Here is a 27,122-nt window from a genome sequence, read left to right on the forward strand (position 1 = left end):
TCCTTGTAGTTAACTCCTCCCCATCGTACCTTTAGAGCAGTGGTTGGCAAACTGTGGGCCACAGGCCAAATCCAACTCACCACCTGTTTTTGTAAATAAAGTTTTACTAGAACACACTCATGTACAATCATTTATGTATTGTCTATGGCTGCTTTTGTTCTACAAAAGCAGAGTTGAGGAGTTGTGACAGAGACTTTGTAGCTCAGAAAGCCTACAATATTCACAACTGACCTTTTAAAAAAATTCTGATTCTCATTTTAATAAGTGTCTCCTTATTTCTTATGTGGCAGAAACAAATGAATGCTACTATTGTTAGTATTGCTTCTCCTGCCCTAGGAGTAAGTTTTTATTTCCTTCTTGTTTTTCATTGTTTTCTAAATTCTCTATAATAGACATGCTTAAGTTTTGCAAGGATTTTTAGGATATAACCAAGCAAGATGACAGCCACAGCTCCACAAAGCTCCAATAAAACACCAAAAAGAAATCCACTGAGCAGCACTGAATCCTTCCTTCCCTGGGGTGAGGGGCAGTAACACTGACAGCCACAACGTATATAATTAATTATACTTGAGAACTGTCCTGGAATGTATATTCTCCAAGTAAAGGAATCTATAAGCGATTCAAAAAAATTTTTAAATCTATCTATTGCAAAGTTCTTAATAATATTTTGAAAAGGAGGTACATACACCGATATATAATACTTTTTGCACAATTTTTAAATTTAGCATTCTAAGGTAAATCATAAACTAATTTTTTCTTCATTGCACAGATCAAATACTTTAAGAAGGATGAAGGCAATATCTATTTATAAACCTTTCAGGCTATATATTTATAAATAAATCAGACTAACTTGAAAAATTAAGAGAACAAAGTAAATTGGCATTTATAAAATATTTTTAGCTATGATGGTCATTTGAGCAAGAACAGCTGAAAAAGAACACTGGTAGACCGAATCGACTATTAACAACCAAATTAATTCCAAACAGTAATAAATAATATAACTTAATAATGAAAATAGACCATTGTCTTAGTCTGTTTTGGCTGCTATAACAAAAATGTCATAGATTGGGTGGCTTATGAACAATGTAAAGTTATTTTTCATAGTTCTAGAGGCTGGGATGTTCGAGATTAAGGGGCTGGCTGGTTTGGTGTCTGGCGAGAGCCCATTTCCCGGTCTTGCTGTGTCCTCACATAGCAGAGGGGGCAAAAGAGCTCTCTGGAATCTCTTTTATAAGGACACTCATCCTCTCATGACCTAGTCACCTCCCAAAGGCCCCACCTTCAAATACTATCATGCTGGGGATTAAGTTACAACATATGAATTGGCGGGGGTTGTGGGGGGACACATTCAATCTACAGCATTCTGCCACTGCCCCAAAAGTCTTAACTGGTCCCAGGATCAACTTTAAAGTCTAGGACCAAAGTCTTATCTAAACATCACCTAAATCAGATATGGGTAAAACTCAAAGTATGATTCATCCTGAGGCAAATTGTTCTCTAGCTATGAGCCTGTGAAATGTTACATGCTTCCAAAATTCAATGGTGAGACAGACACAGGACAGACATTTCCCATCCAAATGGGAGAAAGAGGAAAGAGGAAAGGAGAGACAGGTTCCAAGCAAGTTTAAAACTCAATGGGGCAAATTCCATTAGACCTTAAGGCTTGTGAATAATCCTCTTTGGCTCAATGCTCTGCCGTCCAGACCCACTGCCCTCAGTTTTGCTAAGCAGGGGTTGGGACCCAAGACTCCAGGCTGCCCTGCCCTCTTAGCTTTGGGCAGCCCCATCCCTACCGCTGCTTTCCAGGATTGGGGTCCTGGGACCACAACTACACTGGAAGGCCTTGCTAGGTGGAGGTAGCCATTCTCCCGTGGCCATGCTGGGTACAGCCCACACCTCATCCAGCCACTGGAGTACCACCTGAGGCAGCTGAGGAGCGCAGTGCCACAGTGCAAGGAGAGGAGACCACCAAATGAGGTGGTACCAGAAGTGAGCCAGGTCCAGAAGGCACCAGCAGCCCCTCCTTCGCCTTCTTCCATTGTCTTAGACTACAGCTTCTGGCTTCTGTCAAGATGGCTGATTAATCTCCTTCTCAAGTGGTCTCTCCATCACACCCTTAGTGTTCTTTCCCAAACAGGCTTTCTCATTCTTTTCAATATGAATATGCGGAGAATTTTACAAACCATTAGGTTCCGTGTTCTACTTTCTTCCCAATTGACAATTCCATTGTTAAGTCATTTCTCTCTTCTCGTATTTTACTACAGTGAAGAGAAAACAGGCCACTCCTTTACTGCTTCAATAAAAAATATCTAATTTTGTCATTTGCAAGTTTTACCTTCCACAAAACACAGTTCAGCCAAACTCTTGCTGCTTTGTAACAAGCATGGCCTTTCTTCCGGTTTCCAATATGTGTTCCTCATTTCCACCTGAGACCTCATCAGAATGGCCCTTACCATTCATATTTCCTCCCCTTCTGTTTGAGATTTCTCAGGTGTTCTCTGAGAAGACTGAGCCTTTCTCTACAGGTCTTCTCTCTTCTTTCTGAGCTCTCAGCAAAATCAGCTTTAACAGTCCATTCAGAGCAATGTAGGATTTTTCCAGCATGTATCTCAGAACCCTTCAGCCCTATCCATTAGCCAGTTCTAAAGCACCTCCACATTTTTAGGAATTTGTGACAGCAGCAACCTCACTGCTTTGTGCCAAGTTTTGTCTTAGTTTGAGCTGCTAAAACAAAGTACCATAGACTAAGTGGTTTATAAACAACACAAATGTATTTCTCACATTTCTGGAGGCTGGAAGTTTGAGATCGGGGTGCCAGCATGGCGCCTTCTTCCAGGTTGCAGATTTCTCATTGTATTCTCACAAGGCGGAGCAGCAAGCTCTCTCATTTGATTCTAATAAGTGCACTAATTCCATTCACTCCCATGACATAATCACCATCCAAAGGCTCCACCTCCAAACACCATTACACTATGGGTTATGTTTCAAAACATCAATTTGGGGGGGGGGGTTGGGGGGGGACACAAATATCCAGGATATAGCAGTTGTCCTTTCTGATTCTTGAAATTATGAATGGGGATGACAGAGTGAAATTAGGGAGTATAAATTTCCCAGTGACTCCAACAAAATGATGCTTAGATCTTGGCCAGGTTTTCCATTAATTCAGTCATACAACATGCCAGGTTGTATTCCAGGAGCTGAGAATATGGCAGTGAACAAGACAGTCTAGATCCCACTGTCATGGAGCTGACATCTGAGTGGAGGATACAATACAATATAGGTTTATATCTGGCCTGGAAAAACAAAGCCAGAACATAATCCACAGACCTAAAAGAAATTAGACTAATCAGACAAGAACGTCAAGAACTTCCACCAGGAAGTTCTGTGCACATGCTCTCTTTTCTGGACTCCCTTCTCTGCTGGACTTCAGCTATGAAAACTCTGTCTCAGTAAAGGTTCCAACCAACTCAGTCACACTTAGGTACACACGGGTGCCCTACAATTCCTCTCAGCAGTGTCTACATTTCATTACTTGTAGATGTGAGGCACTCCAAGGTAGCAGAAAGGGATTTTCAGAACCCTCTCAGAGTCACTTCACACATCAATTTCTAAGGAAACGTTTATCACACACCTGCTCTGTTGCAGGTCAGCACTAGGCTTGTTCAGGCAACAGTGGACAGTTCACTTACAATGAAATACACAGAGCCTGAAGGGACATTTGCTTGATACTGTCTGTCTGTCCCTCCAGATGTTCTATCTGCCCGTCTCCACCCAGCTCTGTGGCCCAGGAGGCTGGTTTTCGAGGACTGCATCAAGGGCTTTTTGTCTTGTCTTTGGTTGGGTTCGGCTAAAGGAAGTCACCGCAGGACATGGAAGGGAGGAGGAAAGATGAGGTCAGGCCCTTATTTTCCTGCTCCCTCCCTGCCTGGCTGCTGGTCAGCAGTGGCACAGTCCTATGAAAGACCATGGTTCCCTATTAGGGGTCCTCTTGCATAGCCGCGGCCACAGCTATAACTACAGCTCTCTCTCTAATCATTAACACCCCTTGCCCCTGAAGATGGGTAAATGCTCCATGCTGGTGCTCCACCATTCCCAAGTATATAAAGTCTTCTCACTGACCTCCCCTTAACAGCTCCATTCTAATGGGCACAGGCTGCAAAGCCAGCCCTGCTCTCTGATCAGAGACTGACTCTGGGCACTGGCTTTATTCCTAAGTTCCAAGGACTCAGGCAGGATCGGAGGGCTGGTGAACATTCTATAAGTGGTGCTTCCTCTCAGAATCAGCGGTGACTCACATCAACATAGAACAAAACTCAGGGTGGTGACTGGAGTGACCTCAGTCCCCTGTACAGAGAAGGCAAGCCTCTGAAGGGCCGTGACTTACCTTTCTGTGTTCAGTGGAGGGCTGTGGGCAGATGAGCTGGAATCTAAACAGCAGCAGGAAACCCAGGGCGCTGAGAAGGAAAAACAGCAACAGGCAGGGCTGTGAGTGTGTTCCAGGCAGCAGTACCCAGAGGAAGGCGGCATCTCCATCTCATCATTGGAAGGGACAGAATGGTCCAACCCGGGTGCTAGGATGTGACCCACTGAAGAGGCAAAGGGCCAGCGAACAGAAAGGGAGGCAGCACAGTGCTGTGGGCTGGGCCAAGGCATGGGGCAGGCCTGGGATCGAACCCAACTTTACCGCTTACCAGCAAGGTTTCTAGGTCAGGACCTCTAACCAATTTGAGCCTCGTCTCTGCCACTGTAAGATGAGGATAATGACGGAAGCTAGCTGGGAAGTTTGGGGAGAACTGAATGAGACGAGGTGCCACGTCTGACACAAAGCAAGTGTATGCTTGGTCCTCGTGGAGCTGGTACAGTCAGGCCGAGCAGGGATTCGGAGCCTGGCCAGGGAAGTTCCTCTGCCACACTCAGGCTTTCCTCCGGACCTGTCCTCTGCCTGTCCTTGACCCTCTGGTGTCACATATGTTCTCCATGGGTGGGACTAGCTATGTTAAGCCCCACTGTCACCAGCCCTGATTAGGGCTTGTCATCAAATAAAGGGAAGGTGTGGAAATAGGAGCCAGCTGGCCCAGAGACAGCACAGCAGGGCATGCTGGGAGAGCATGGAGCTTTGGATTCAAACATGTGTCGGCTAGACTCCCAGCTCAACCCTTCCCATCTGAATGATCCAGGGTAAGCTAATGTCTCTGTGCCTTGATGTCTTCGTCCTCTATAAGGAGCACTGAGGATGACAGAAATGAAACTGCCCAACACAGTCAGAGGAGACAACTATTGTCAAATAACTTAAATGCCTGAAGTCCCTTAATTTCAAATCATCAATGGCATTGTTTTAAGCATCCCTGCAAAAAGGCCACTGGTTCTACTTAGCTGTCTTTTGAGTCCTTTTTTAGGCTTTAATCCTGAGGACAGAAGTTAAGCAACACTCAGTGGGTCTCGACCTTGTTGAAACCTACAACGTAATTAAAAGATAACAAACACTGCTCTCTGTCCAAGATAAACGCACTGTGTGTAGGTGGAGATGGAGGAAGCTATCTGAATCTGAGTTAGGGCTTGTGGAGTTAGAAAAGGCTCCCACCATCTCCAAGAATTCTCAATTCCACTCCGACCCTCATTTCATATGTAAACGAGCCTGGTCCTAGCAGACCCCACAGAATGGACGTGGACAGACTGGCTGGAAGCAGGGTGAAGGGACACATAACCAGGCATTAAATGCATCCTTTCTACTGCTGTCTTAGAGCTGCGGCTGAGGACCGAGGGTATTCCATACACACGCATTCCACTGAGAAGGGCTGTAGGTCTATTCAGGACCAGTAAAGGAGGTCCCCCCACCTAAGATGTCTTCCAGCGATGCGGCAGGGGCATCTCAAGGAGTGGGTGCAAACACAGTGGTGGGGAAAGAATAGCTTTTTTGTATCTTTACTGGATTTAGTTTATCCTCTTAACTAAGGAGCACATTCGTCATGACTCAGGAGTCTATGCCCCTTGGTTGCAAATCACCTCTGTGTCTCAGTTTCCTCTGCAAAATGGGAATAATATCATCGGCTCTGCTGACCTCAAGTGAGTAAACGTGCGAGAAAGCACACTATGAACCATGCCTACAAATCTGAACTTTTTGTAACACATTCTGACACTGTTTACTCATTTAAAAAGAAAACCTGCTTGGTGTGGTTTTGTTATACACAAAACAAAACAAAACAAAACAAACAAACAAAAAACAAGCAGCAGTCCACAAATGTGTTCCACCTCCGCCCCTCAAAGTTCTTGGTAGACACCTAAGCCCCATATCTGTAAGGCAACCAGTAGTGGTTTTGCACAACCGCTCCTCCCAGGTTGCATTTCCATGAATTTGAGGCAGACCTGGGGCAGGAGAGGGAGTGAAAGATGGAAGAGGAAAGATCCTAGGTTTTTTGCTGTCTCGGAGGAACTGCATTCCAGGTTGTCTGGTCAGCTCTATGCACAGATATTGCTACAGTTTGTTCCCTTACCTCCTTCAGATGTCTTCCCAATGCTGGCCCTTCTCCATAAAGCTTCCATGACCCTATAAGAAACAGCACTCTCTCGCCCAGCCTAGCCTGTTTTTCTCCATAGCGCTTACTATCTCACATATTATGTCTTTATTCACTTAAATTTCACCCTCTGCCCACTAGAATATAAGCTCCGTGAGATCAGAGAGTTTGTTTTGTTACTACTTCAACCCCCAGCATATAGCGGTGTCTGCTACATAGTAAAAGCTTAATTCATTGAATTTATGTATGATGCTACATCATCTGGACAACCTTTGATGTGTCAAGATAAGTGGAAATCGTGTGAAGCAACAAATTCAAAAATATCCAAAGTGACTTTGGGAGCTTTTAGAAGTTCTTTTATGAGAGATTTATGAAAATCAGTTGCGCTTCAAATTTCTATGTGATGTCCCCAAATACATTCTCATAGGATTGACATGAGGTATGGCAGCAAGATGTTTTTTGGTGCCTCTTGTTGCAAAAATGCAACACAATGTCGTGTTTAGACATTCAAATGCACCTTTTCTTCATGGAGCTAGGCCCTGGTGCATAGGGGTACCCTATAAAATTCATTCTGGAATAAAACCTTAGTTATTAAATGGGCTCTGCTCTGAATGGAATAGAATAAATTCCCCCAGAGGGGAAATTATTCTTTGGCTGCAATAACAGCAGCCAGAGCAATATATAACCCCAGGGGCCAGAAGAAACTCTGCCAAGGGCTGAAAGTTTCCCGCCCCTGCTAAGTAGACTGTTTTGGGATACCCCACCCTGCTCACACATACCTATCTAATTGGTAGTCTGTAGCTGTGCCCACACCTCTCCAAAACGCTGACAACCCAGCCCAAAGCCTTGTTCCTCCTAACCCATTTCGAAATTAATGTTTGGGGAATGTGAGAGCACGTGTGTGTCTGTGTGTGTGCAACTCAAGTGTTATTTCACTTTGATAGTTTGTTTTGGCAAACTGCTCCCAGCTTGCAACGTTTTGACAGATTGAAGGCTACCAGGGCCTTTGGCAAACAAATCACACGCTCCCCTCCGAGCGGCGGGGGAAGCCACATTCCTACCAAGACTTTCCAATTCACCTTGCAGAGGAACAACCCAACATTTCACACCAATCAGAAAAAGAAAAAAAAATTATGCTATTCCCCAGCGCTGTTCTAGATTTTAAACACTCCATCATTTCATTTCCTCATGTAGAAAATAATGTTCACTGAAATCTGGTACAAGTTCTACATCATGGCACTGGAGCTCTGGGTTTTGGTATTTGCCTTGGCCAGCCTTTCTCCACCCCTTCCCTAACCACCCTCCGCTCAGTGAGGGTGGATCATGTCACAGCCACTGTGCACCTCGGATTACCTCAATGACCTCTACAGCGTTTGAGCAGATCAAGTGACAAAAAAGGAAGACAGAAAAATAAAATCTTAACTTCTTTTCTTCTTCAGTTAATACAACCCAAGAGATATTTTGGGAGCAACCTGATCACTAATAAAATTATATCGACCTTAGCAAAAGAGAGCCAAAATTTTAGCTTTGAAGTGAAATCTCTACCTACTGCACTCTGGAGATTAAAAATGTTTGCTAAACGTGAATTTTACTGTGTTCAGCTCAATCCTCTGCCTTAATCGTACAGCAGTTAAGAGTAAAGGAAGCAAGACAGGGAGATGGATTACAAATGACATTAGGCAAAGAAAATTGATGGTTACTACTGATGTCAATACTTACAAGTATGATTGCATTTAATCTTCACAACCGTCCTATCAGACACTTGTATTATACCCATTCTGTAGGCTAGGAATGAGGCACAGAGAGGCTGTTATTTACTGAAAGGCACACACACCTATTAAGTGGAAAAGCCTGATTTCAATGCTAGCAGTCAGACCCTTGGCCTGGACCCTTAACCACTGTGCTCTGGGGCCTCATTAGGAAACAGCACACCTTTAAAGCAAGCATTTGCATTTTATCACATCAATTTTCTTCCCCAGTCTTATGAACCTGTGGCTTCACACATCTGTTTTACTTTCTGTCATTGCATGCAAAAATAATCAGAAAATAAGTGGATGTAATAAAATCTCGTTTATCCAGCCTCACTAGAGAACAGTCTAAGTTTTGAAGCTAACCATTTAAATTCCAAACTTAAAAAAAAAAATGCATTCTATTTATTTCCTCTGCTTCTCATACAGAGCATGCTGAGGTTAAGCGACCTTTCTTAGGTGGCTCGGAGACACCAGTGTGAATGTCAACCAATCTGTGCATCATAAGGTGGTGAGGCCTTTGAGCAGAGCACTTTGGGAGCCCAGAATCTGGGTTGCTCTGAATCCCGTTGGCCCGTGCCGACTATTATGGATGAGTCTGTGACCCTTTAGTCTGCTCCCTTCAGGTTGGCCTTGGCCTTGGAAACCTTTAGACAATGAAGCTGCAATCACACCAAGACCAAACGGGCTCTGGGAGAAGGCCTGCCTGGCTTTCTTGGAGTAAATGTTTCCATTTTAGAGCAGACTTCAGGACACCTATTCTTATTGCATACTGGTTTTTATTGCTTATTTCCAGGTTCGCCACTCTTGCAATCATTTGTGTTTTATGGACCAGGGGCTCTGAAAAAGTGAAGTGTTCTGTCACCATATAGCTTTTCAAGACACTGCACCCTTTGGTAAATTCCCCTGCTCAATGGTAGCTTTCTTGCAGAACTGGTTTCTAATACATCTTTGCAGCTAGCAGGACAATGAGCACAGACTTGGTCCAAACTAAGGGCTAATAGATAACAAGTGAATCAAAGAATGAGAGGATTAAAGGAAGAGAGGTGAGAAAGAAGATAGAGGGAAGAAGTGTCAGTCATTAAAGAAATGCAAAATGCTGCTGTGAGTAAGATTTTCATCACGAAAGTATTTTCTAAGTGGACCCCAGAATTCTGTCATAAAAACAGAAGAACTGGGAAAAGGAAGACAATCCTAAAAGAAGGATTTCTTAGAAATTGGAGTTATCGGTTCTGATCCCTGGGGGGGTGAGTGTTAGCCTGACGCCTATAAATCTATTGGGGTAAGTAAGGGATGGGTAGCTGGCAGCCCAATGATAACACCTTGATTCAACTGAACCTCTTTAGTACAGAATGTTCTAGCAAATCCCACAATCAAGTACTGAGTGATGAGGACATGGTCCAGGTGCAAGGCTGTGCCAAGCTTAAAGAAAAATCAATACTTTCTGAATGCCTGCCATCATTTTATAGGAAAGAGTTTGCCAGGGCAGTCCTCCAGAAAAACATTTTATTTCCTCCTGGCCTCCATGCCTACCTTTCAGATGGCCCCTACTGGGCATCCCACAAAACATTCCAGCAGGTTCTTGTACTCTTCTGCTCCCATCAGGAAACTTGTGTTCATATAGTCAACCATGTCCCCAAACCCATTCATGCCAGTCACTGCATAATTACATAATATATTCAAATAATACACCAATCCATGAATGAAGCGCACGCACACACACACACACAAAGAGTAGTTGTTAGTTGTTTCTACAAAAACGAAGCTGAATGCTTTGGAAGGACTCACTAACGGCAAGTAGCCAAGAAAAAAACTGCTGGGAAATTAGGTGTGGATGAGACAACTGTAAATGATTAGAGGCAAAAATAATAAAAATCTAAACTTACTCTGTACTCAGATTGCTTTGCAAATGTCTTTAAATTCTCACTCCACTTTAAAGAAATCCAAATGGAAACCTTAGATAATGCTTATGAGTGTGGTATGTGCAAGAAAGACAATGAGGGGTTCGTGCTCAAAGAAAAGTCCTCGGCGTCACATCAAAAAATTGGTGAGTGAACGTACATGTGTTTTAAGTTAAAAATAAACTGTTAAAGGTGCGTGTGTATCATTTGTATGATTTTTCTGCTTTAACGTACTTTTGTGATTAACTAATGATGCTAATCAGGAAAGGAAAATTTTCTACTCCATTTTTTTACACAAAAGATAATTATTAATCTATTCATTCAGTAGTTAACAAATATTTAGTAAGCATCAATTGAGTAGTGGTTTAGATGTGGGTGACACAAGCTCTGCCCTGTCTTATTAACGCCATGTAGTTCGATACTTATGATCTGAGACTGGCCTCTCCTCCTCCATCTCTTTTCTTGGTCACTGGCTTGACCCCACGATCTTTCCCAATTTACATATTTCTTTACCCCTAAGGGAAATCTCAGTTTTCACTAATCAATCATACTTCAAGTATCACTACCTTGAGCATTCTCTTTCTCACAGAGAAACACATTTTCTTCACCCACTTCTTTCTTCTTTTCTGTACTTGGGATCTTTTCCAATTGCTCCAAGAACAACCAGCCACCTTTCTCTTTCTCTTTTCCTCAGTCCCTTTTGGTTGTATTTCTAAGCAAAGTAGCTGACAGGCGTTACAGTAATGTTACTCTACTGAAGTGTATATGCAGAAAAAGGAAAGCTTTTAATTTGTAGAAGACTAAAACCAGACACTTGACCTAGGGCCATCAACCTGTAAAATACTTAAAATGATCCAGAACTCTCCATAAAATCTATAAAAATCACCATCTAACCTTGTAATCTCTCTAATTACATCTGCATTTCTTCAGAAACTACCATTTAAATTGAGAATCATGGAATCAACTTTATCTCCTGCCAATTTAACCAACTGTTTGTTATTTTCAATCATTTTGTTTTCTTCTTTGTTTTCCTTTCAAACATAAAATGTGTTAGTTACACGAAAGCACTCCAAGAGGTAAAGGAAGAGTGCTGACCAAGGAGACTGGCCCTGAAGAGATTCTGTCGGCAGCCACGGCAGGCAGACATCATCACTTGTTACAGAGCTTCTAGGGAGAAACTGGTTTTCCTTCCATTCAATCACTGAACAAACACATAAAGATGTAACTGTGCATATCAAAAAAAAAATGCACAATTTGGTGCAAGTTCTCAAGAAACATAAATACTCCTGATCACTGAGGACTGTTTCTTCTCTAACTTGGAACTGGTGACAAACATTCCCCAATCAAGCCTTGACTAACCCTTTGGTCCAAAGGAATTCTACTTACCCTGCCTTTCAAATGGCATCCAGAACGTGTCCAAGGTTCAGTGACAGCCCACTAACCAGTACCACCAAGAGTTAAGATCTTATGCCTCCTCTGCTACTGGGTTTAACTGTGATTCTTTTTTATTACAACAGACTCAGCAGGGCAGAGATGCTCTTAATACATTTCCTACTCGGGGCTGCTCTCTTTCAATGAAGAAGCTGGCTTTGTGACTCTGGGGCTTGGCAAAAACCGAGGAGGGATTTTTAAACTAAATCTCCATATATCAGAATTGTAAATCCCCTTAAATGTTTTTTTCCTCTCAGGGATTTTCTTGGCAGCTGAATTCTAATTTTGACCTGTTTTCCCTGTAGGTAGAGAAATCCTCCAGCACTTCCAATTGATATTTATGCATTTGGTTGCCTTGAAAAATGTTTAAAAGCTCCTAATATGTGTATATGTATTTCTCATCTATCAATTTTATCAAAGACCTCTTACTCCTAAAATAACCATAGTCCTTTGCCCCAGAAAATTTTGAAAAACATTTAGACAAGACATTTTAGGTTTGTTTGTTTGTTTGTTTGTTAGGTTAAAATATATTTATTTGGCTATAGAAACAGAATGTACAATAGATTATTAGGACCTGGCTTATGAAGGAGACCTGACGGAAATCTCCAGCTGAGCTCTCCTGGGAAGACTCGCCCATCCTCCTAATTTACATATTCTTTCCCCAGGACTTACAGAACTCTTGGAGAAATGTCCCACTGAGCAGCCCCGTTCAAACAACCCTTTAGCAGCACCAGAGTGCAGAGGCCTGTCAAGACTTCCTGAGTTCTGCCATCAGAGTAGCAAGGCGACATCAAGCTTTCCGCTACTTCTACCTTGCTCATTTCTAACCTGTGGGCAATTTCTCTGAAATAATGCACAGCTTGCAGGCAAGCCCCCAGGATCCCCTTGAAGGGAGACGGCCTTCACACCACATATCATTACAGGAGGTTAACTGTTCACAGGGGCATCAATTAAAATTCCAAGACATCAAGGGAAAAAAAAACTTTGCAAAAGGGACTTTTCCCAAGTAACACCATTCCTGTGCAGCTTGAGTGGTCATGATTTTGAGGGTCTTCAATACTTTTAGGGGCTTTTCTGATAGCAGCCAGACTTAACACATGTTTACACGGTGAACCCACCTTTGTCTCTCCGCTGCGCTTTTCAATCCAGTTCAATACGTGACTGTGACTGCCACTTCTCTGTCCCCACTGGGTCCTAGTGCTCAACTAAGCAGTGGTCCTGAAGTGACCAAGTGGTCCAGCTGCTGTGGTTTTACATCAGTGTGATGAAGTTTCCATGAAATGGATGTATATTTCATGTCTTGACATATCTTTTAAACTATTTTTTAAACTATGGCTTAAAAATGTACACATGCTCAATTAGATCAAAGGCCAAGTACTAACCCTGAAGAAACCATAAAACATCAATGGCTGGATTTCGCAAGGAGTCTAAGAATGGAGCTTTTCCTGACTTCTCTGACTGTTTCTGACATGCTGTGAATGTCACCGATAAAGAAGGTTGTAGCTCTCCACTTCAGGTCTGCACAGGTCTGTTCATGTAAAATTATATAAGCAACTACAGACTACTGCTTGCGCGCGTGCGCGCGTGCACACACATACGCACACACACTACACTCAATTAAGTGCCAGGCGTTGGCCTCAGAGTATCTACCTGGCAAACGCTCGAGCCATGGTTGGGCAATCCCACATGGCACCATCACAATAACATACTATAGACCATTTTACTTTTTATTGTGCAAGTTCTGGGCATTTGGGCCTAATGTATAGTTATGGGGGTAGTTGGAACTATAAGATATCATGAATGATTCAACTCTAAAACAGAAAGTTCCTCCTTCTCCTCTTTTTAGATTCTGAGTCAATTAATTTAAAGACTATCCCGAGATTACAAGATGAGTTTCATCAAAGAATTGTTAGTAATTGCAATTACTTACCTATGTGGATCAAAATTTTCTTAATACTATGCAGCTAAAACAAGTTTAAAAGCAACTAAATGCTGAGGCTGATGAACCAGCTATCAGCCACAAATCCTGATTTCAAATTTTGGTGTTTATCAAAACAGACTCAGTGATCTCATGTGTAAATATTACAAATTTGAACTTCTAAAATAAATTTATCTTAATAAAATACTGCTATTGGCTATTTTATATGCTGAGGTTTTACAACGGATTTTAATTGCAGAATTTTAAAAAGGGTCTATTGCCTTAAAGCATTTGAAAAAAGCCTCAATGACGGGACTACAGTTCCTGAACACAGAGCCCTTTTTCAGACCCTACACTAAAGAAATGTGGCACACAGGAGTTAAAGATTCCAAGGACTGGTTTTCTTATCTACAAAACAGAGATACTAATGCTTATTCTACCTACCTCACATGGTTGATATCAGGATCAAATTTAAAAAATGTAGGTGAAGGGACTAGAAAGGTCACCTTTTAAATAAACCAGGTCAATTAAGTGAACATCTGAGGGGATGCAGTCAGAGGACAATATTTTTCAAGTTATTTGGGTAATTCTTGTATGCAACCATGATATCTATCCACTAACCCAGTAACATTTTTATTTTTAAAAATTTGAGACTTAAAGGTGAAAAAATGTTTTAATTAAAATAAATAATAAAATAGCAGGGCATAGTGTAGGACTCAGGTCACTTGGATCTCAGTGCAAGCACCTCTCGCCTCAGCACACAGCTCCTGGGGCCTTGGCCACCCTTCCAAACAGCACGCTTACCACAAATGTGGACATAGTGTAGCAAAAATATTGGTGAGATGCAGACCTTCAAGCCTAGTTACGCTAAGAAACTATACAGTAAAACTGGAATCTGGGATTCTTATTCTCTTTTTAAAAGGTTCTTTACTTACCTAAGAGACCCCATGAAATGGGAAACCATGATGCTTGGGGTCCAGGAAAAAGCAAAGTTTCCTCAGAGATGTTGCCAATTTTCTGCAGGTGGGGATGGTGTTCAAACTCCTACAGAAGGAACAACAATGCTATTTTTAGCATAATTTGCTTAAGAAGATTCTACAGCCTAAGATTTTAGAGCCTAAGTAGGCCAATGAAACCAGAAGTGAGCAAATGGAAGACATTTAAACAAAAATGTCACTGACCAGTATGGTCACCAGATTTTCCAACTGAAGTCTGATTATATATGAACAAATTTACAGGACACTCAGCTCAGTGACTGATTCACAGAAGTGCAATAAATAACTATCAATATGATTACCTCAGACTCCGAGCTCATAGCAAAGTTGACATTTGGCAAACCTGCGTTGGAAATTTAGCCCCATCTACTAAAGATGACTTAATCATAGGAAAGTCATTTTGCCGCTGTGTCTTAAGTGTCTCTAACTGTATATTAGGGATAAAAATACTGACTAACAAAGAAAATGACATACTGATATATCTATAAGATAGATGAACCCTGAAAGCACTATCCTAAGTGAAAAAAGCCAGACACAAGAACAAATATTATATGATTCCATTTATAAGAAATGTCCAGAACAAGCAAATCTATAGAGACAGAAAGTACATTAGTGGTTGCCATGGTCTAGGGGCGCGGTGGGGCTCAAGGGAGACTACAGGTTTTCCTCCTGTGGTGAGAAAACTGTTCTAATATTAGACTGTGCCGATTATTGCATAGCCCTGTGAATATACTAAAAGCCACTGAATTGTACACTTTTAAATTGGTATGTGAATTATATCTCAATAAAACTTTAAAAATACTGCCTAGAGAATACTGCAGGTTGTTGTGAAGATCAAATGAGTGGACATTAGCCCAGTGCTTGGCTCAGAGTGCCTCTCACTAAAAAGTGTCTCTGACGATACTGACGCAAGAGGGGTGAAGCAACACGTAAAATGTGTTATCACAGTAAAAAAAAGATAAATCCCTCTCACCTACAAATACTACTTTATTCAGAAGCCCTCACAAAACAGAACTGCTAAACATTGTCAAGTGAGCCAAGAGTTTCAAAGCTTGTAAACAGCATCAGAAAGCCCGGGATAGGAGGTTTGATTGAAATGTGATGGAACTTAGGAATTAAAATCATGTCCCAGGCTCCTCCCCTCCAGCACCTCCTCTCAGAGAAAGACAAATAAATGAAGCGTGGTTTCCAGGTGTGTGCAGGGGTTCTCTCTAAGAAAGCCAGAGTTTTCCAAGACCATTGGTTTCCAAATTCTTTCCCGGACTTCACATTTCCTTCTCACTAGAAAGGGAGGATTGGGAGATAAGTTACAAAAAAATTAAGAAAAGACGGTCATGAGAAGCAGAAAATTCCATTTGCAGGAGGAAAAAAATATCAAGATTTCAAAAGTTACCACCAGCCCTTTCTGAGGGTTAAGAAAGTAAAGCCTCTTAACTGTAATCACCGCTAATTAGCTATCAGCAACTCATGAAATTACTCACGGTACTGAAGACCCTTAAATTCTTGGGTCTCAGCCAAAAGTTACATTGAGATCCACCAGGAAGAAAGCCAGCAAGTGCAAATTGGAACAGTTAAAACTCCTCTGAATCCAAGATGCAGTCTTGCTCTTGGCTGGGAAACAGGTATGTACAAAGATGGGATTTAACTTGGGAGTCAGGTAAAATCTTTGCCAAGCTCCTGATGATGATCAATAATTATTTACTCAGGATGTGGAATGCTCAGGTCCTCTCCGAGGGATTCAAGAGAAGGATGAGTCAGTGCAGGGTCTCACTTTACAATCTAACTTAGGAGCGTAGGATTTAGGGACATGGAGTTATCTGGGAAAAGGACGGTGATATCCAGAAGAGCACAGCGTAAATGTCATTACATGGAGGCCCTAAGTACTAATCAAGCTAGTTCAGGAGACAGAGAATCACTGCAGAGGGCTGGTCAGGCGCCAGCAAGGAAGATAGACTTAAAATTGGCCCTGAGCCTATGAAAGTCATAAGTGAACAATTTAGAGTAGTTGGTAAGAGTGGACACTGTAATCTGAGTGACTTGGGTCTGAGACCAGTATCCCCATTTATTAACCAGGTGCCCTCTGGCAATTAACCCTTTGTCTTTCAATTTCCTCATCTGTAAAATGGGGATACTGTTTATAACCACCTTACAGGGTTGTTGTAATAGATGTTTCTTGAGACTGCACCTGGGTGCTAGACACACACACAGCAGACATGATCCCTGTTCTCAAGGAACTTCCAGTCTAGAGGGCTACATACTTTAAACAAACTGAAATACAAGTAAGTATAAAAATAAAGTTGTGATAAGAGCCATGAAAAAAGTCCGAGGTACTTCAGAAAGTACACTGGGCAGTGGTCAGAGAAGGTCCCTCTGAGAAAGTGACCTGCATGGTGAGGCTTGGTGAGGGGTGAGTAGGGGTCAGCCAGGTGAATGGGGTGGAAGGACACCCCAGGGAGAGGAAATCTTGAGTGGAAACTCATGTGAGGAACTGGGAGGAAGATGGAAGCAGGGTGGCAGGAACCTGGCGATCCAAGGAGAATGTGGAAAGAGCTGACCCCACATTTACCAGAATATTTACCAAGTAAATGAGTGGTCGAGGGGGACAAGGGAAAGCAAGGCGTCAAAGATGACTGCTTCCAGATTCCTGGTGGACAGAGCCAGCAAAAGGAGATGCTATCAGAGCTTCTGTGGTTTGGTCAGGACAGGAAGGGCAATGTGGAGGGAACAGAGTATGACATGAAGCAGTGGTTTCCAAACCTGACAACGAGTCAACCCGAAAAGGATCTTAAATTAGCAAAACAATTTGAAGATAGATTTACAACGGCTGCTGATGACCATGAACCTCGTCCTCCATGGGTATTTTGCCTTCAGATATTTGCTGATAATGGAAGGAAGCCATCGTGATTAGCATGTCATTTTAAAATATTGTTTCTTTCATCTTTAGCTTGCCCTTTTAAAATTTATATTTTGCATGCATGTTTCACATGCTCACATAATACGTTGATAGGCTTTTTAAAAAAACAAATATACGTTGGAGTTGTACACTCCAGTATTTTTTTATTGTTGGGGTGCATATCAAAAAATTTTTGGAGACCACTGCTCTAGAATGTTTCTTGTCAGGTCTGATCAGTGTTTTCTCCTGACGTGGCAGACCCGAGAGAGCTTAGACGGGCTCTGCCTTTTCCTTAAAGCTCACTTGTGCTTCCATGACTAGTATTGTGTTAAATCAGTCCTGCTTTTCAAACTCTGGGTCATGACCCATTGGTCTATCATGAAATCAATTTCGTGGGTCATGACCTGCACTTTTTTTAATGAAATAAGAAAGACTGGAAAAGAAAAGAAAATACCAGTGTTTATCACACATAGAAGGAGAGGTGTTTCTTACTGTGGTTCGGTCAGAAACGTTTCAAAGCCCTTGCTCTAGAACCCAGCAAACGGTGAAGAAGTAAGTCTACCTGTGACTGGGGGAATAACATCGTAAAGACAGGCAAAGCCAAGTTACCCAAGCCCCTGGAAAGTGGGACCAGGAGGATTTTTGATGCAAGGAGCAAGAAAGAGCCACTGTAGGTTCTGGAGCAGGGAAGGACCTGATGAAAGTGAGGTTTCCCAAAAATGCATCTGGCAACAGTGCACGGAGCAAGCAGATTAAGGAAACATGCCATCTACGGAGCCGAGTCCCCTTGTGAGGTTTGCTCCTGTTGATTTATCCCCTTTCTTAACAGTGGACAAAAAAATCTAACAATCTAGTTTCTGTTAGAACATACACTCCCTGAGGGATGGAGGCCCCACCTCTTCTCCTTTCCACAGAGATCCTACAGGAAAGCTGACAAGCCACCTGATTTTGTTCAGGCCAAAGTCGAAGTCCCCACATACCAGAAGGAAGTAGAAGAGAGCATCAAGGCTCAAGATGGCAGGGACAGAAAGAGGAGCCACGACAGACCTAACCCAGAGCAGAGAATGGCTCCTCTGACCCTGGGCTCAAACCATGGCACTCTACTGCTCCTTACCCACAGGCCCGCTCTGAGTATCTTCCACGTCCCTCCCTCTCAAGCCCTGACCAGAACTCCTGGAAGACCCCACCTCATATTAGGCCATACTCCAGAAGAGGGGGTCTCCTCAGCCTCTCACATCTGGGTTCAGAAAGGCCACTTCGCAGCCACGTCCCAACTGCAGGCGACAGTTCCACCTCCCTCCCTCCCGCACACAGCTTCCCCCTCTGGAACTCACATCATGTGAAGCAATCACCAGGGCCAACAGAAGCCTCACCCCTGGGGGAGAGAAAATGACTCACCAGCACAACAATGAGGACCAGAGGTTTCAGAAGGAGGCAGGTCCAGCACCCAGTGACACATGATGAGGCTGAGTCTCGGAACCTACCTGTTCCTCTGCAAAAGCCACCTCCTGAGGGGCCTGACAGGCTGGGAGCCTCCGCACTGGCCACATCCTGCCCTGTCCTGTGCTCACTGACATCACCAATGTGTTCTCTGAACCTACCGCCATTTACACAAACTTTGTTCTCACAGAAACCTTGCCCATTGTCTGCAGCACCCCCTACCTGACACTCTAGGTGTCTGTGGACAAAGTACCAGGATGGCGGCTCCCAACGTCGGAGGCGTGTCTCACCCACCCTAGTCTTCCTTTATCAGGAAAGTGGAAGAGCCAGGCACCGACTTTTACTGACCAGCAGATGTGGGGCATACATCATGTTAGTTAATCCTCACAACAAACTGAGGTCGAGGTCTGGGCTGGGCTGGGCTGGGACCGAACACAGACCGCCGACACCAGGATTGTTCTTTTCACTCTAGCAGACGCACTGCCTCCCACCTAGGAGAGGATCACGCATAGCGAGACACTCAATAAATAAAGGAATGGATGGATGAATGAATGAGTAAACAGATGCTATCCCAAGCGACTGGGTATACTTCATAAATTTCCCGGGAGACAAAGCATTTCAGGAATGACTGTGTATTGTGCCATGAATATCACCTAGAACGAAGTGAGCCAAGATGAGCCATTTAATAACCTGTTATTTCAGATAATGAGACTGAAGATGCTAGAAAACATCTACTAACAAGTAGTTACTGTGTGTCAGATAAAGTCTAGGAGCTCTACACATGTCAGCTCATTTTATCCTTAAAGCAACCCCCGAAGGCTGTCCTGTTGGGAAATGGAGGCACAGAGAGGTGAACCAATTTCCCCAAAGTCGCCCAGCTCGTAGGTAGGAGAGTCAGAATTCAAATCCAGGCAGCCACAGCTCAGAGTTTATGCAACTCATCACCATTTGATGCGTACAAACAGGAATGACTTAATTGATCAAAACAGAGGTTTCTGGTGTATTTTCCCAAGTGTCGCCTCCAGGACTAGTCTGGACATAAAGGAACATTGTAGGCCTCAATGCATATACTGCATGAATTCCTCAAGTCAAAACACAGAAGAATGGCCTTGTGGTCCCTGCAGGGCTGGCACCAGTCACCCTTATGTCCTTGAGCATTTGCATGTAGGGCAATCAGGTCATCAGCTAACGAGCACTCGGTGCCTTCTGGGTTAGGTTTCATGCAAGATCCTCAGTATGACGGGGAGAGGAAGAATCCCTGCCTTTGAGGAGTTTATACACTTATCGAGGCAGACCAATAAGTAAATATGCAAGTGACTATTTCCTTGATAACGATAAATTACTTCAGACTCAGTGCTCAGTGGTTGCTTTAAGCAAAAAGGAGCCCCAACATTCCAAGGCAGAAACTAGCACAGAGGACTTTATGGTCAGCACCCCTATTATTCTTGCTATGTAGTGGGCACTGCACTTAGGAATTTATGTGCTAGCTCATTTAATCTCCTAACAACTCTATGGAATAGATAACACTGCCGCCAAGTCACAGAGGAGAAAACTGAGGCACAGAAGGGCTAGTTCATTTTCCATAGCCCACAGCTAGTAAGCACTGGTGGGCTTCAAAGCCAGGCAGTGTGGCTCCAGAATGCGCCCTCTGAACTCGCCCTGGCCCCCTCAGGGGCTTCAGAGCTGCTTCCATGGACCAGGAGGGCTTTAAGGGATTAGAAGAATCAGAGCCAGGATCTCAGGCATAGGGAACTGATAGCAGGTTGAAGGATAAGGTCTGGGGAAAGACGAAGGCTTCTGCAATCTTCAAAAGAAAATGAAGGACTTGTGTGTTTGGTGAATGAACAAATCCTCTCCTGGAGAGAGAGCACTGTGTGAATGAAGGACAGAGGACAGAGGAACAAGGAGCCACCAATGCCCAGTGAGCCGAAAGGAAAGGTGAAGAAGGAGCAAACTGGAAAGTGGTAACCAAAGGGGAGACTATCCTGAGGTGGGGGTCAGGTGGAGAAAGCTGTGCAGGTTGTCCCCTGCACCCCTCAACGGAGAAGATGCGGTGGATCTTAGAGAAAGAACTTCGGCTGGGAGGGGAGAAGGCATCCAAGAACAGCAGTTTGAAGGCAAGAGGCAGAAAAAGCGGAGTTCTTATTTCTTGAAGGTAAACCCCGCTTCAAATGAAACCATTATCCAGAGCAAGTGGGAAGAACAGTGGGAGAGATATCCTTTGTCACTGTGAACAATATGGTGGGCAAATACATCAGCCAACAATGGTGGTATGGAACAGGGGTCAGAAGCTTAAAAGAAAAGAGGGCATCTTCTCTTTTAACAGATGTCAAACATGCTCTATTTATGCTTGTCCCTCACTGGACGGGTAGCTTCTCAAGGCGAAGGCTATGTTTTCTTTACATCTTTACTTACCTGTGCCTTTACTTACGGGTGGCCATGCAGTTAAAGTCTGATGGATTAATGGATGAATGGCACGTGTCTTTACTAGACTTCCTTTTTAGAAAGTAGGGTTTCATCTGCTTTCTCTCTGTCTGTTATCGCTGATACCTAGTTAATGTCTACAACCTGCCCTAGGACCAGAAGAAAGGCACTAACCCAAGACATACAAGTGCTGCCTCCAGGGAGGGTCTGACTCTCCTGAGCCCTCTGGTGGCCTTCACCGCTCGCCACAGCCCTTTCAGAAAATCCTATCCCAGGAAGCCAGCCACTGGGGACGCTGACCTTGGAGCCCCAGGAGGGCCATATTTCCAGCCTCTTCCTACTGGGCCTGGGGCAGGGGCCAGCCAAAGGGCTGTTCCCCTAACACTCCCTCTGCTCTGGGTTTTTGCTGAACCCCCTTGCAGAGGCCATCCTTTCTTCCCTGTCATATTCAAACTCAGCCACAGAACTCATTTCTTCCCATTGAACCTCCATACTGCAAACTGGCTTGCCCACAGACACGTGAAAACCCACAGAATCTGATTTAGAAAAAAAGGTTGAGAAGATGTATTTAAAACTCCCTGGATACTTCCAAGCTACACATTACAGTGAGTTTCGTTACTTATTAAAGAAAACACCTGACTTCCCCTTTCTTACCTGGAGTAATGGGGTAATCAGCACAGGTGAGTTAAGGATTTCAATACAAATTGCATCATTTTCATGGTCTTTAACATCATGTGATTTATATTTGTTTTTGGTCCTAAAAAACGTTTCCCAGGTAACTAAGGAGAAGATTCAAAGGCAGAAATATCAAGGAGGTGAGATGTTTGAAATAAATGAGCCAGTTGTTCCTGCTTCTGTACTAAGTTGCTTTTTAAATTTTGAGTGGCATGATACTGCAGATCCGAGGGAGAAATGCATTTAGAGTAAGAGCACTTTTTCTTCCCCAAATATTACTTCCCAGTCATTTGATTTACAGCATTTGATAAACCTGGTTAAATTTCTTTACTTCTGTGTAAATCACATAAGACCTCCAATTTAGCACTTGTTACAGTATATCATTATGATTTATGCTTGTCTTTCCTCCCCATAACACAGGATCACAAAAGAGTAAAGACTCTTCTCAAAGACTTATTTTTTATATTCCTGATGCCTGGAGCAGAGCCCAGGGGCACAGAAGGTGTTCTGTGATGACAGAAAGAACTCATATTCAATCTCATGTGGAGGCCTTCTCTTAAAAGCATGATTATGCTGTACTTCCAAGGTACTGATGCCCAGCCCAGGATCTGAACAGCCACTTTACTCTTCTGTGGTAACTAATTGTTTCTGAAATTAACTCCATCGAGGACATTCTCTGCCCAACTTCTAAAGCCTCCAACACAAAAAATAAACAGCTGCGATGGGATGCAGATCACCGTACCTAGGAATCAAAGCCTCCCAGAGACACACTCCAGCCTTCCTCCCCACTCAGAATCAACCACTCTCCGGCATCCTCTGCCAAGAACAGTTAGGAATCCCTGGGTTGCAATTATGAAAGGAAATAAAGTCAGACAACCAGGGCTGAGCTCTGCATGGAAACCACAAATTTTCTGTGTGCCACCAATGCCTTTTCTAAGATGATGTTCCAGCTCCTTCCAAAAACCAATATATTCTACAGCCACCTTGGTCAAAGGCAGGTGGCCATGGGACTAAAGGCAGCTTTGGCTCAGGCTAAGCTACCCTCCTAGTCCACCTTCCCTTCCTTATAATACAAGGCCCAGGTCCTGCCATCTACAAATGGCTTTTGTCACTCTAGCAAGCACCTGTGCACATAGGTGTGCACACATACATGCACACACATATGCAAACACACATGTTGGGAAAGGAGGGTATACCAAGTACACTAACACTAAAAGAACAAACTTATAGAGAATAAATACTACATTCATCCACAATAGGTCTAGGTATGACTTCAGGGCTGGCTGGAACTTCGCTAATGGGGCGTTCTTTTGGGAAAAAAAAATATGTCTATAAAATTATACATGTTTATTGAGGAAAATTTGAAAACTATGGAAAAACAAAGTGGAAAGTTTTATAATTATTCACAATCTCATAATCCAAATTAACTACTATGGTGTTCTTCCTTCTGGTATTTTTTCTACACAGAATACTTATACATATTATCTGCATGTTTTACATATAATATTTCTACATAAACAAAATCGCATATACAGTTTTGCGTTTTCTCACTTTAAATCATAAGCAGTTCACTAGTAATATTCAGAAACATTTTTACTGTATAACAGTTCATCCTACAGAAGTCAGATAACATATCTAATAAGTTCCCTTATTGTTGGAATCTGTGATAAACATCTTTGTATGAAATTCTTTATCTGCTTCTCTGCTTAGTTCCTTATGATAAAAACAGAATCACTAAGCCAAAGGTACAACTATTTAAGGTCCATCATACATATGGACTGCTTTAAAAAAAAGAGTGTATTCTCCTGAAATTCCACATGTGGTAGATGAAATAGACACATTTGCTAATAATGTTAGCATTATAATCTTTCCTAATTTGACAATTAGTTAGGTTAGGCTAACTGCTTCAACAAACCATCCCAGAATTTCAAAGACTTAACACAGCAAAAAGCTTTTTGCTCAGTTCACTGTCTGATGTGAGCTGGCAGGGGCATTCTGCTCCACACAGTCATGCAGGCATCCAGGGACCAGTCTCTTTTCATCTAGAGCTCTACCTCTGTCTAGGGCTTCAGAATCCTTGTGGGGTTTTTTTGTTTGTTTGTTTTTTGTTTTCTGGGTTTTTTTTTTCTATCCAGTGAACAAGTAAGGGTAAACAGAAATTGTGGAGGATTTAGCTATCAGCTTCACGAAGGTAGCGTAGATCACTACCACTCATATTCCATTACCCAGCTTAGTCATATAACTCTACCTAACTGTGAAAGAATGGAAAATGTGGTCTGCCTATATCTCCAGGAGAAAATCTTTTGGTGAATGACTCCTGGTACAGGGTGGGCATTCAATGTGTTTGATGCAATAGGGGGGAAAAAATCATCTTAATGTGTACTCTTGATTATTAGTTAAACTGGAACGGATTTTCATTTTATTAGCCAAGTGTACTGTCTCTTCTTATGACCCCTTTTACCAATGTTTCTATAGTGCTCATAATGTTTTGAATTAATTTTCAAGAGCTCTTTCTACTATTAAGGGTGTTAATGCTTATTTTGTCTGGGACTCTTTTTCACTTTGATTTTTGTCTTTTAACTTTGTTTATAATTTTTATGTAAATAAGTTTTTATGTTATGTATTTAAATCTATCATTTCCTTTGCGACTTTTCAGATTCACATCACAGAATCGTAAAGCACATGCATACACACACACACACACAGAAAAGCTTGGAGATTCTAACTCAACTCCCCAATTTCATTATTTTGTATTCATGATTTATACACAAATAAATTAATATTCAGTGAAATAAAATGACTGGTGCAATGTTTTGCAGCTAATTAAAGGCAAAGCAAAGCTAGAACTAGGGATTTAAACAACTTATTGAATGTGTAATACATGACAGGTTATGCTAAACACTTTTCAAACATTATTTTGATTGATTCTCAAGACAACCCTACGAGGTAGGTGCTACTGACACCCCCATTTAACAGAAAAGGAAACTGAAGCTTCAAGCAGTGAAACACCATGAGGGAGGTCGCAGAGGTAGTGAGTGGCAACCACATGATCTGAATCCAAGCCGACCTGATCGTTTGAGCCATGGCTTGTCTTAACTCTTACGTCTCCTGACACATTGCATCAAACAGACAGTCCCAGGAGGGCTGCCTGGTGCATGACACAGAGGCTGCAGCCTGGACCTCAGCCAGGGCAGATGCTGTGTGTGAGGTCGTGTTTGGCGCTGTTCACTCCAGCACAGCTTTGGCCTTGAGTCCAGGATGTTTTCTCAGTGCCCCCACATTGAGTCCAGAACACGTCCAGGCTCAGTGTGCCGCAGCCACCATAAATCAGCCAGCCACACGCTCTGCCCTTGATGCTTTTGAACATCAGAGGAAAGGATTTGCCTTTTCCTGCTCGGCTCTTAGGGCTTCGCCATTGACATTTGAGTTATGTCATTATTTTTTTAAAGGACAGAAATCTAGTCAATGATTTGTAGCAATCACTGCTGTGAAATATATCCCAAGAGGCCCCCTATATCCTTACGGAAGAAAGCAGAAACCCAGCAAATTGGTCTTACTTCCTTGACACAATTCTGCGATAGGCTGGTATTAGGTAAAGCGGAAATTAGGAGCCATGATTAAAAGATATAATAATGCGAAAAAGACAGCTACCTCGTGAATAAGGAAACATTTCAAGGAGGCCAAGAGAGCAAGTCATTGGAGTCAAAGGTCACCCAGAGGTCAAAAGGGACAATAAAAGGCAATTGGGTTTAGCAACAACAAAACTATTATCATATCCTATTTCTTGAGCTCCATTGTCAATGGTCATGAAAACCCGTTTTCTTCCTGTCTCTTCTGTTGGTCTCCCTGTGACCCAAACCAGGACTAGAAAAATATCAACAAAACCCAGCCCCCACTAACGAGCTGTGTATGCTGGGTAATGACTCTTACACTTTGACCTTTTTATTATTTCATGCTGCGGTCTCAAACACTAACATCTCAAAACCTATCCTCTCATTCAGACTGTTACTCACTATTTCTAGTTTCCCCCTACTGATAGCCCACTCAAGATGAATAATAAAAGGACCCAGTTACCAGCTCCACACCAAGTCCTTTACCTGCCGAGGTTTCCTACTTTGGTGATGACATCATCGCCCTTCCACTGAATAAAGCTCAAAGCTTACCTGGGCTTCCCTCTTCCCATGTGCCCCAGTCCCAGTCTTTTGCCAACTCTCAACTCTTTGTTTGTATTATCTCTCAGATAACGCTCTCCACCAACCTCATTCAAGTAATCATTCAGATAATTACAGTTAGTGTTTCTTTGACTTCCCTATGCACCTCTGTCAGAAATCAGAGAGGCACATTTCTGGGTTCTCCATTTTGTTGCATTGACCTATGTGTCTCTCCCCCTGCCAATACCATATAGTCTTCATTATTATAGCTATAGAAGTCTTGAAACCTGGTAGACTGATTCCTCCTACTTTATTCTTTTTCAAAACTATTTTCATAAATTTGACTATGATGTATCTTGGTATGGATTTCTTTGGGTTTATCCTCTTTGAAATTCACTAAGCTTCTTGAATCTATCGGTTTGTGCCTCATCTTAACCTTGGGAAGCTTTCAATGATAGTTCATCGAGTACTTCTTTTCAGTCCCATACTCTGCTCTCCCAGGATTTCAAAGACACATTGCATCTTTTGCTATAGTCCTACAGGTCTCTGAGGATCTAGTCTTTTTTTCTTTCCCCAGTCTATTTTCTCTCTGTTGTCCAGAGCGGGTAATCTTTATGGTGATATCTTTAAAATCACTGATTCTTTCCTTTATTATTTCTATTCTCCTGTTTAGCCCATTCAGTGAGATTTTAAGTTATTGTTTATTTCCATTCTAAAAGTTTCATTTGGTTCTTCTTTATACCTTCTATTTTGTTGCTGAGACTCTTTTCTTCATTTGTTTCAAGTATGTGCATAATTGCTCATTGAAGCATTGTCATGATGGCTGCTTTAAAATCTTTGTCAGATAATTCCCACATCTCTGTCATCTCAGTGTTGCCACCAATTGACAGCCTTTTTCATTCAGTTTGAAATCTTTCTGGTTCTTGGTAAGATGAGTGATTTTCAGTTGAAACGTGGACATTTTAACAATTATGTTATTAGGCTCTAGATTTTGCTTAAACCTGACACTACTTCAGCAGGGGAAGGGGTGCCCC

The 27,122-nt window shown here is 42.6% G+C and overlaps 1 protein-coding gene across 3 annotated transcripts in view; it reads right to left on the reverse strand.

Moving 5' to 3' along the window:
- The window catches only part of THSD4 (thrombospondin type 1 domain containing 4), a 536,848-nt gene that overhangs the window by 497,860 nt on the left and 11,866 nt on the right, over positions 1 to 27,122 (reverse strand). For 2 of the 3 annotated variants that reach the window (XM_016126817.2, XM_016126819.2), the window contains exons 2-3: positions 14,446 to 14,554; positions 4,385 to 4,454 (exon numbers count right to left, since the gene is read on the reverse strand). In XM_016126817.2, the coding sequence (XP_015982303.2) occupies positions 4,385 to 4,454; positions 14,446 to 14,474 (99 nt within the window). In that variant the 5' untranslated portion in view covers positions 14,475 to 14,554. Of the gene's footprint in view, positions 1 to 4,384; positions 4,455 to 14,445; positions 14,555 to 27,122 lie in introns of those variants that run through there. The other variant, XM_036238506.1, reaches the window with a different exon arrangement.

This window comes from Rousettus aegyptiacus, unplaced genomic scaffold, assembly GCF_014176215.1.
Source record: "Rousettus aegyptiacus isolate mRouAeg1 unplaced genomic scaffold, mRouAeg1.p scaffold_m13_p_3, whole genome shotgun sequence".
In the NCBI taxonomy this organism is placed as follows: domain Eukaryota; kingdom Metazoa; phylum Chordata; class Mammalia; order Chiroptera; family Pteropodidae; genus Rousettus; species Rousettus aegyptiacus.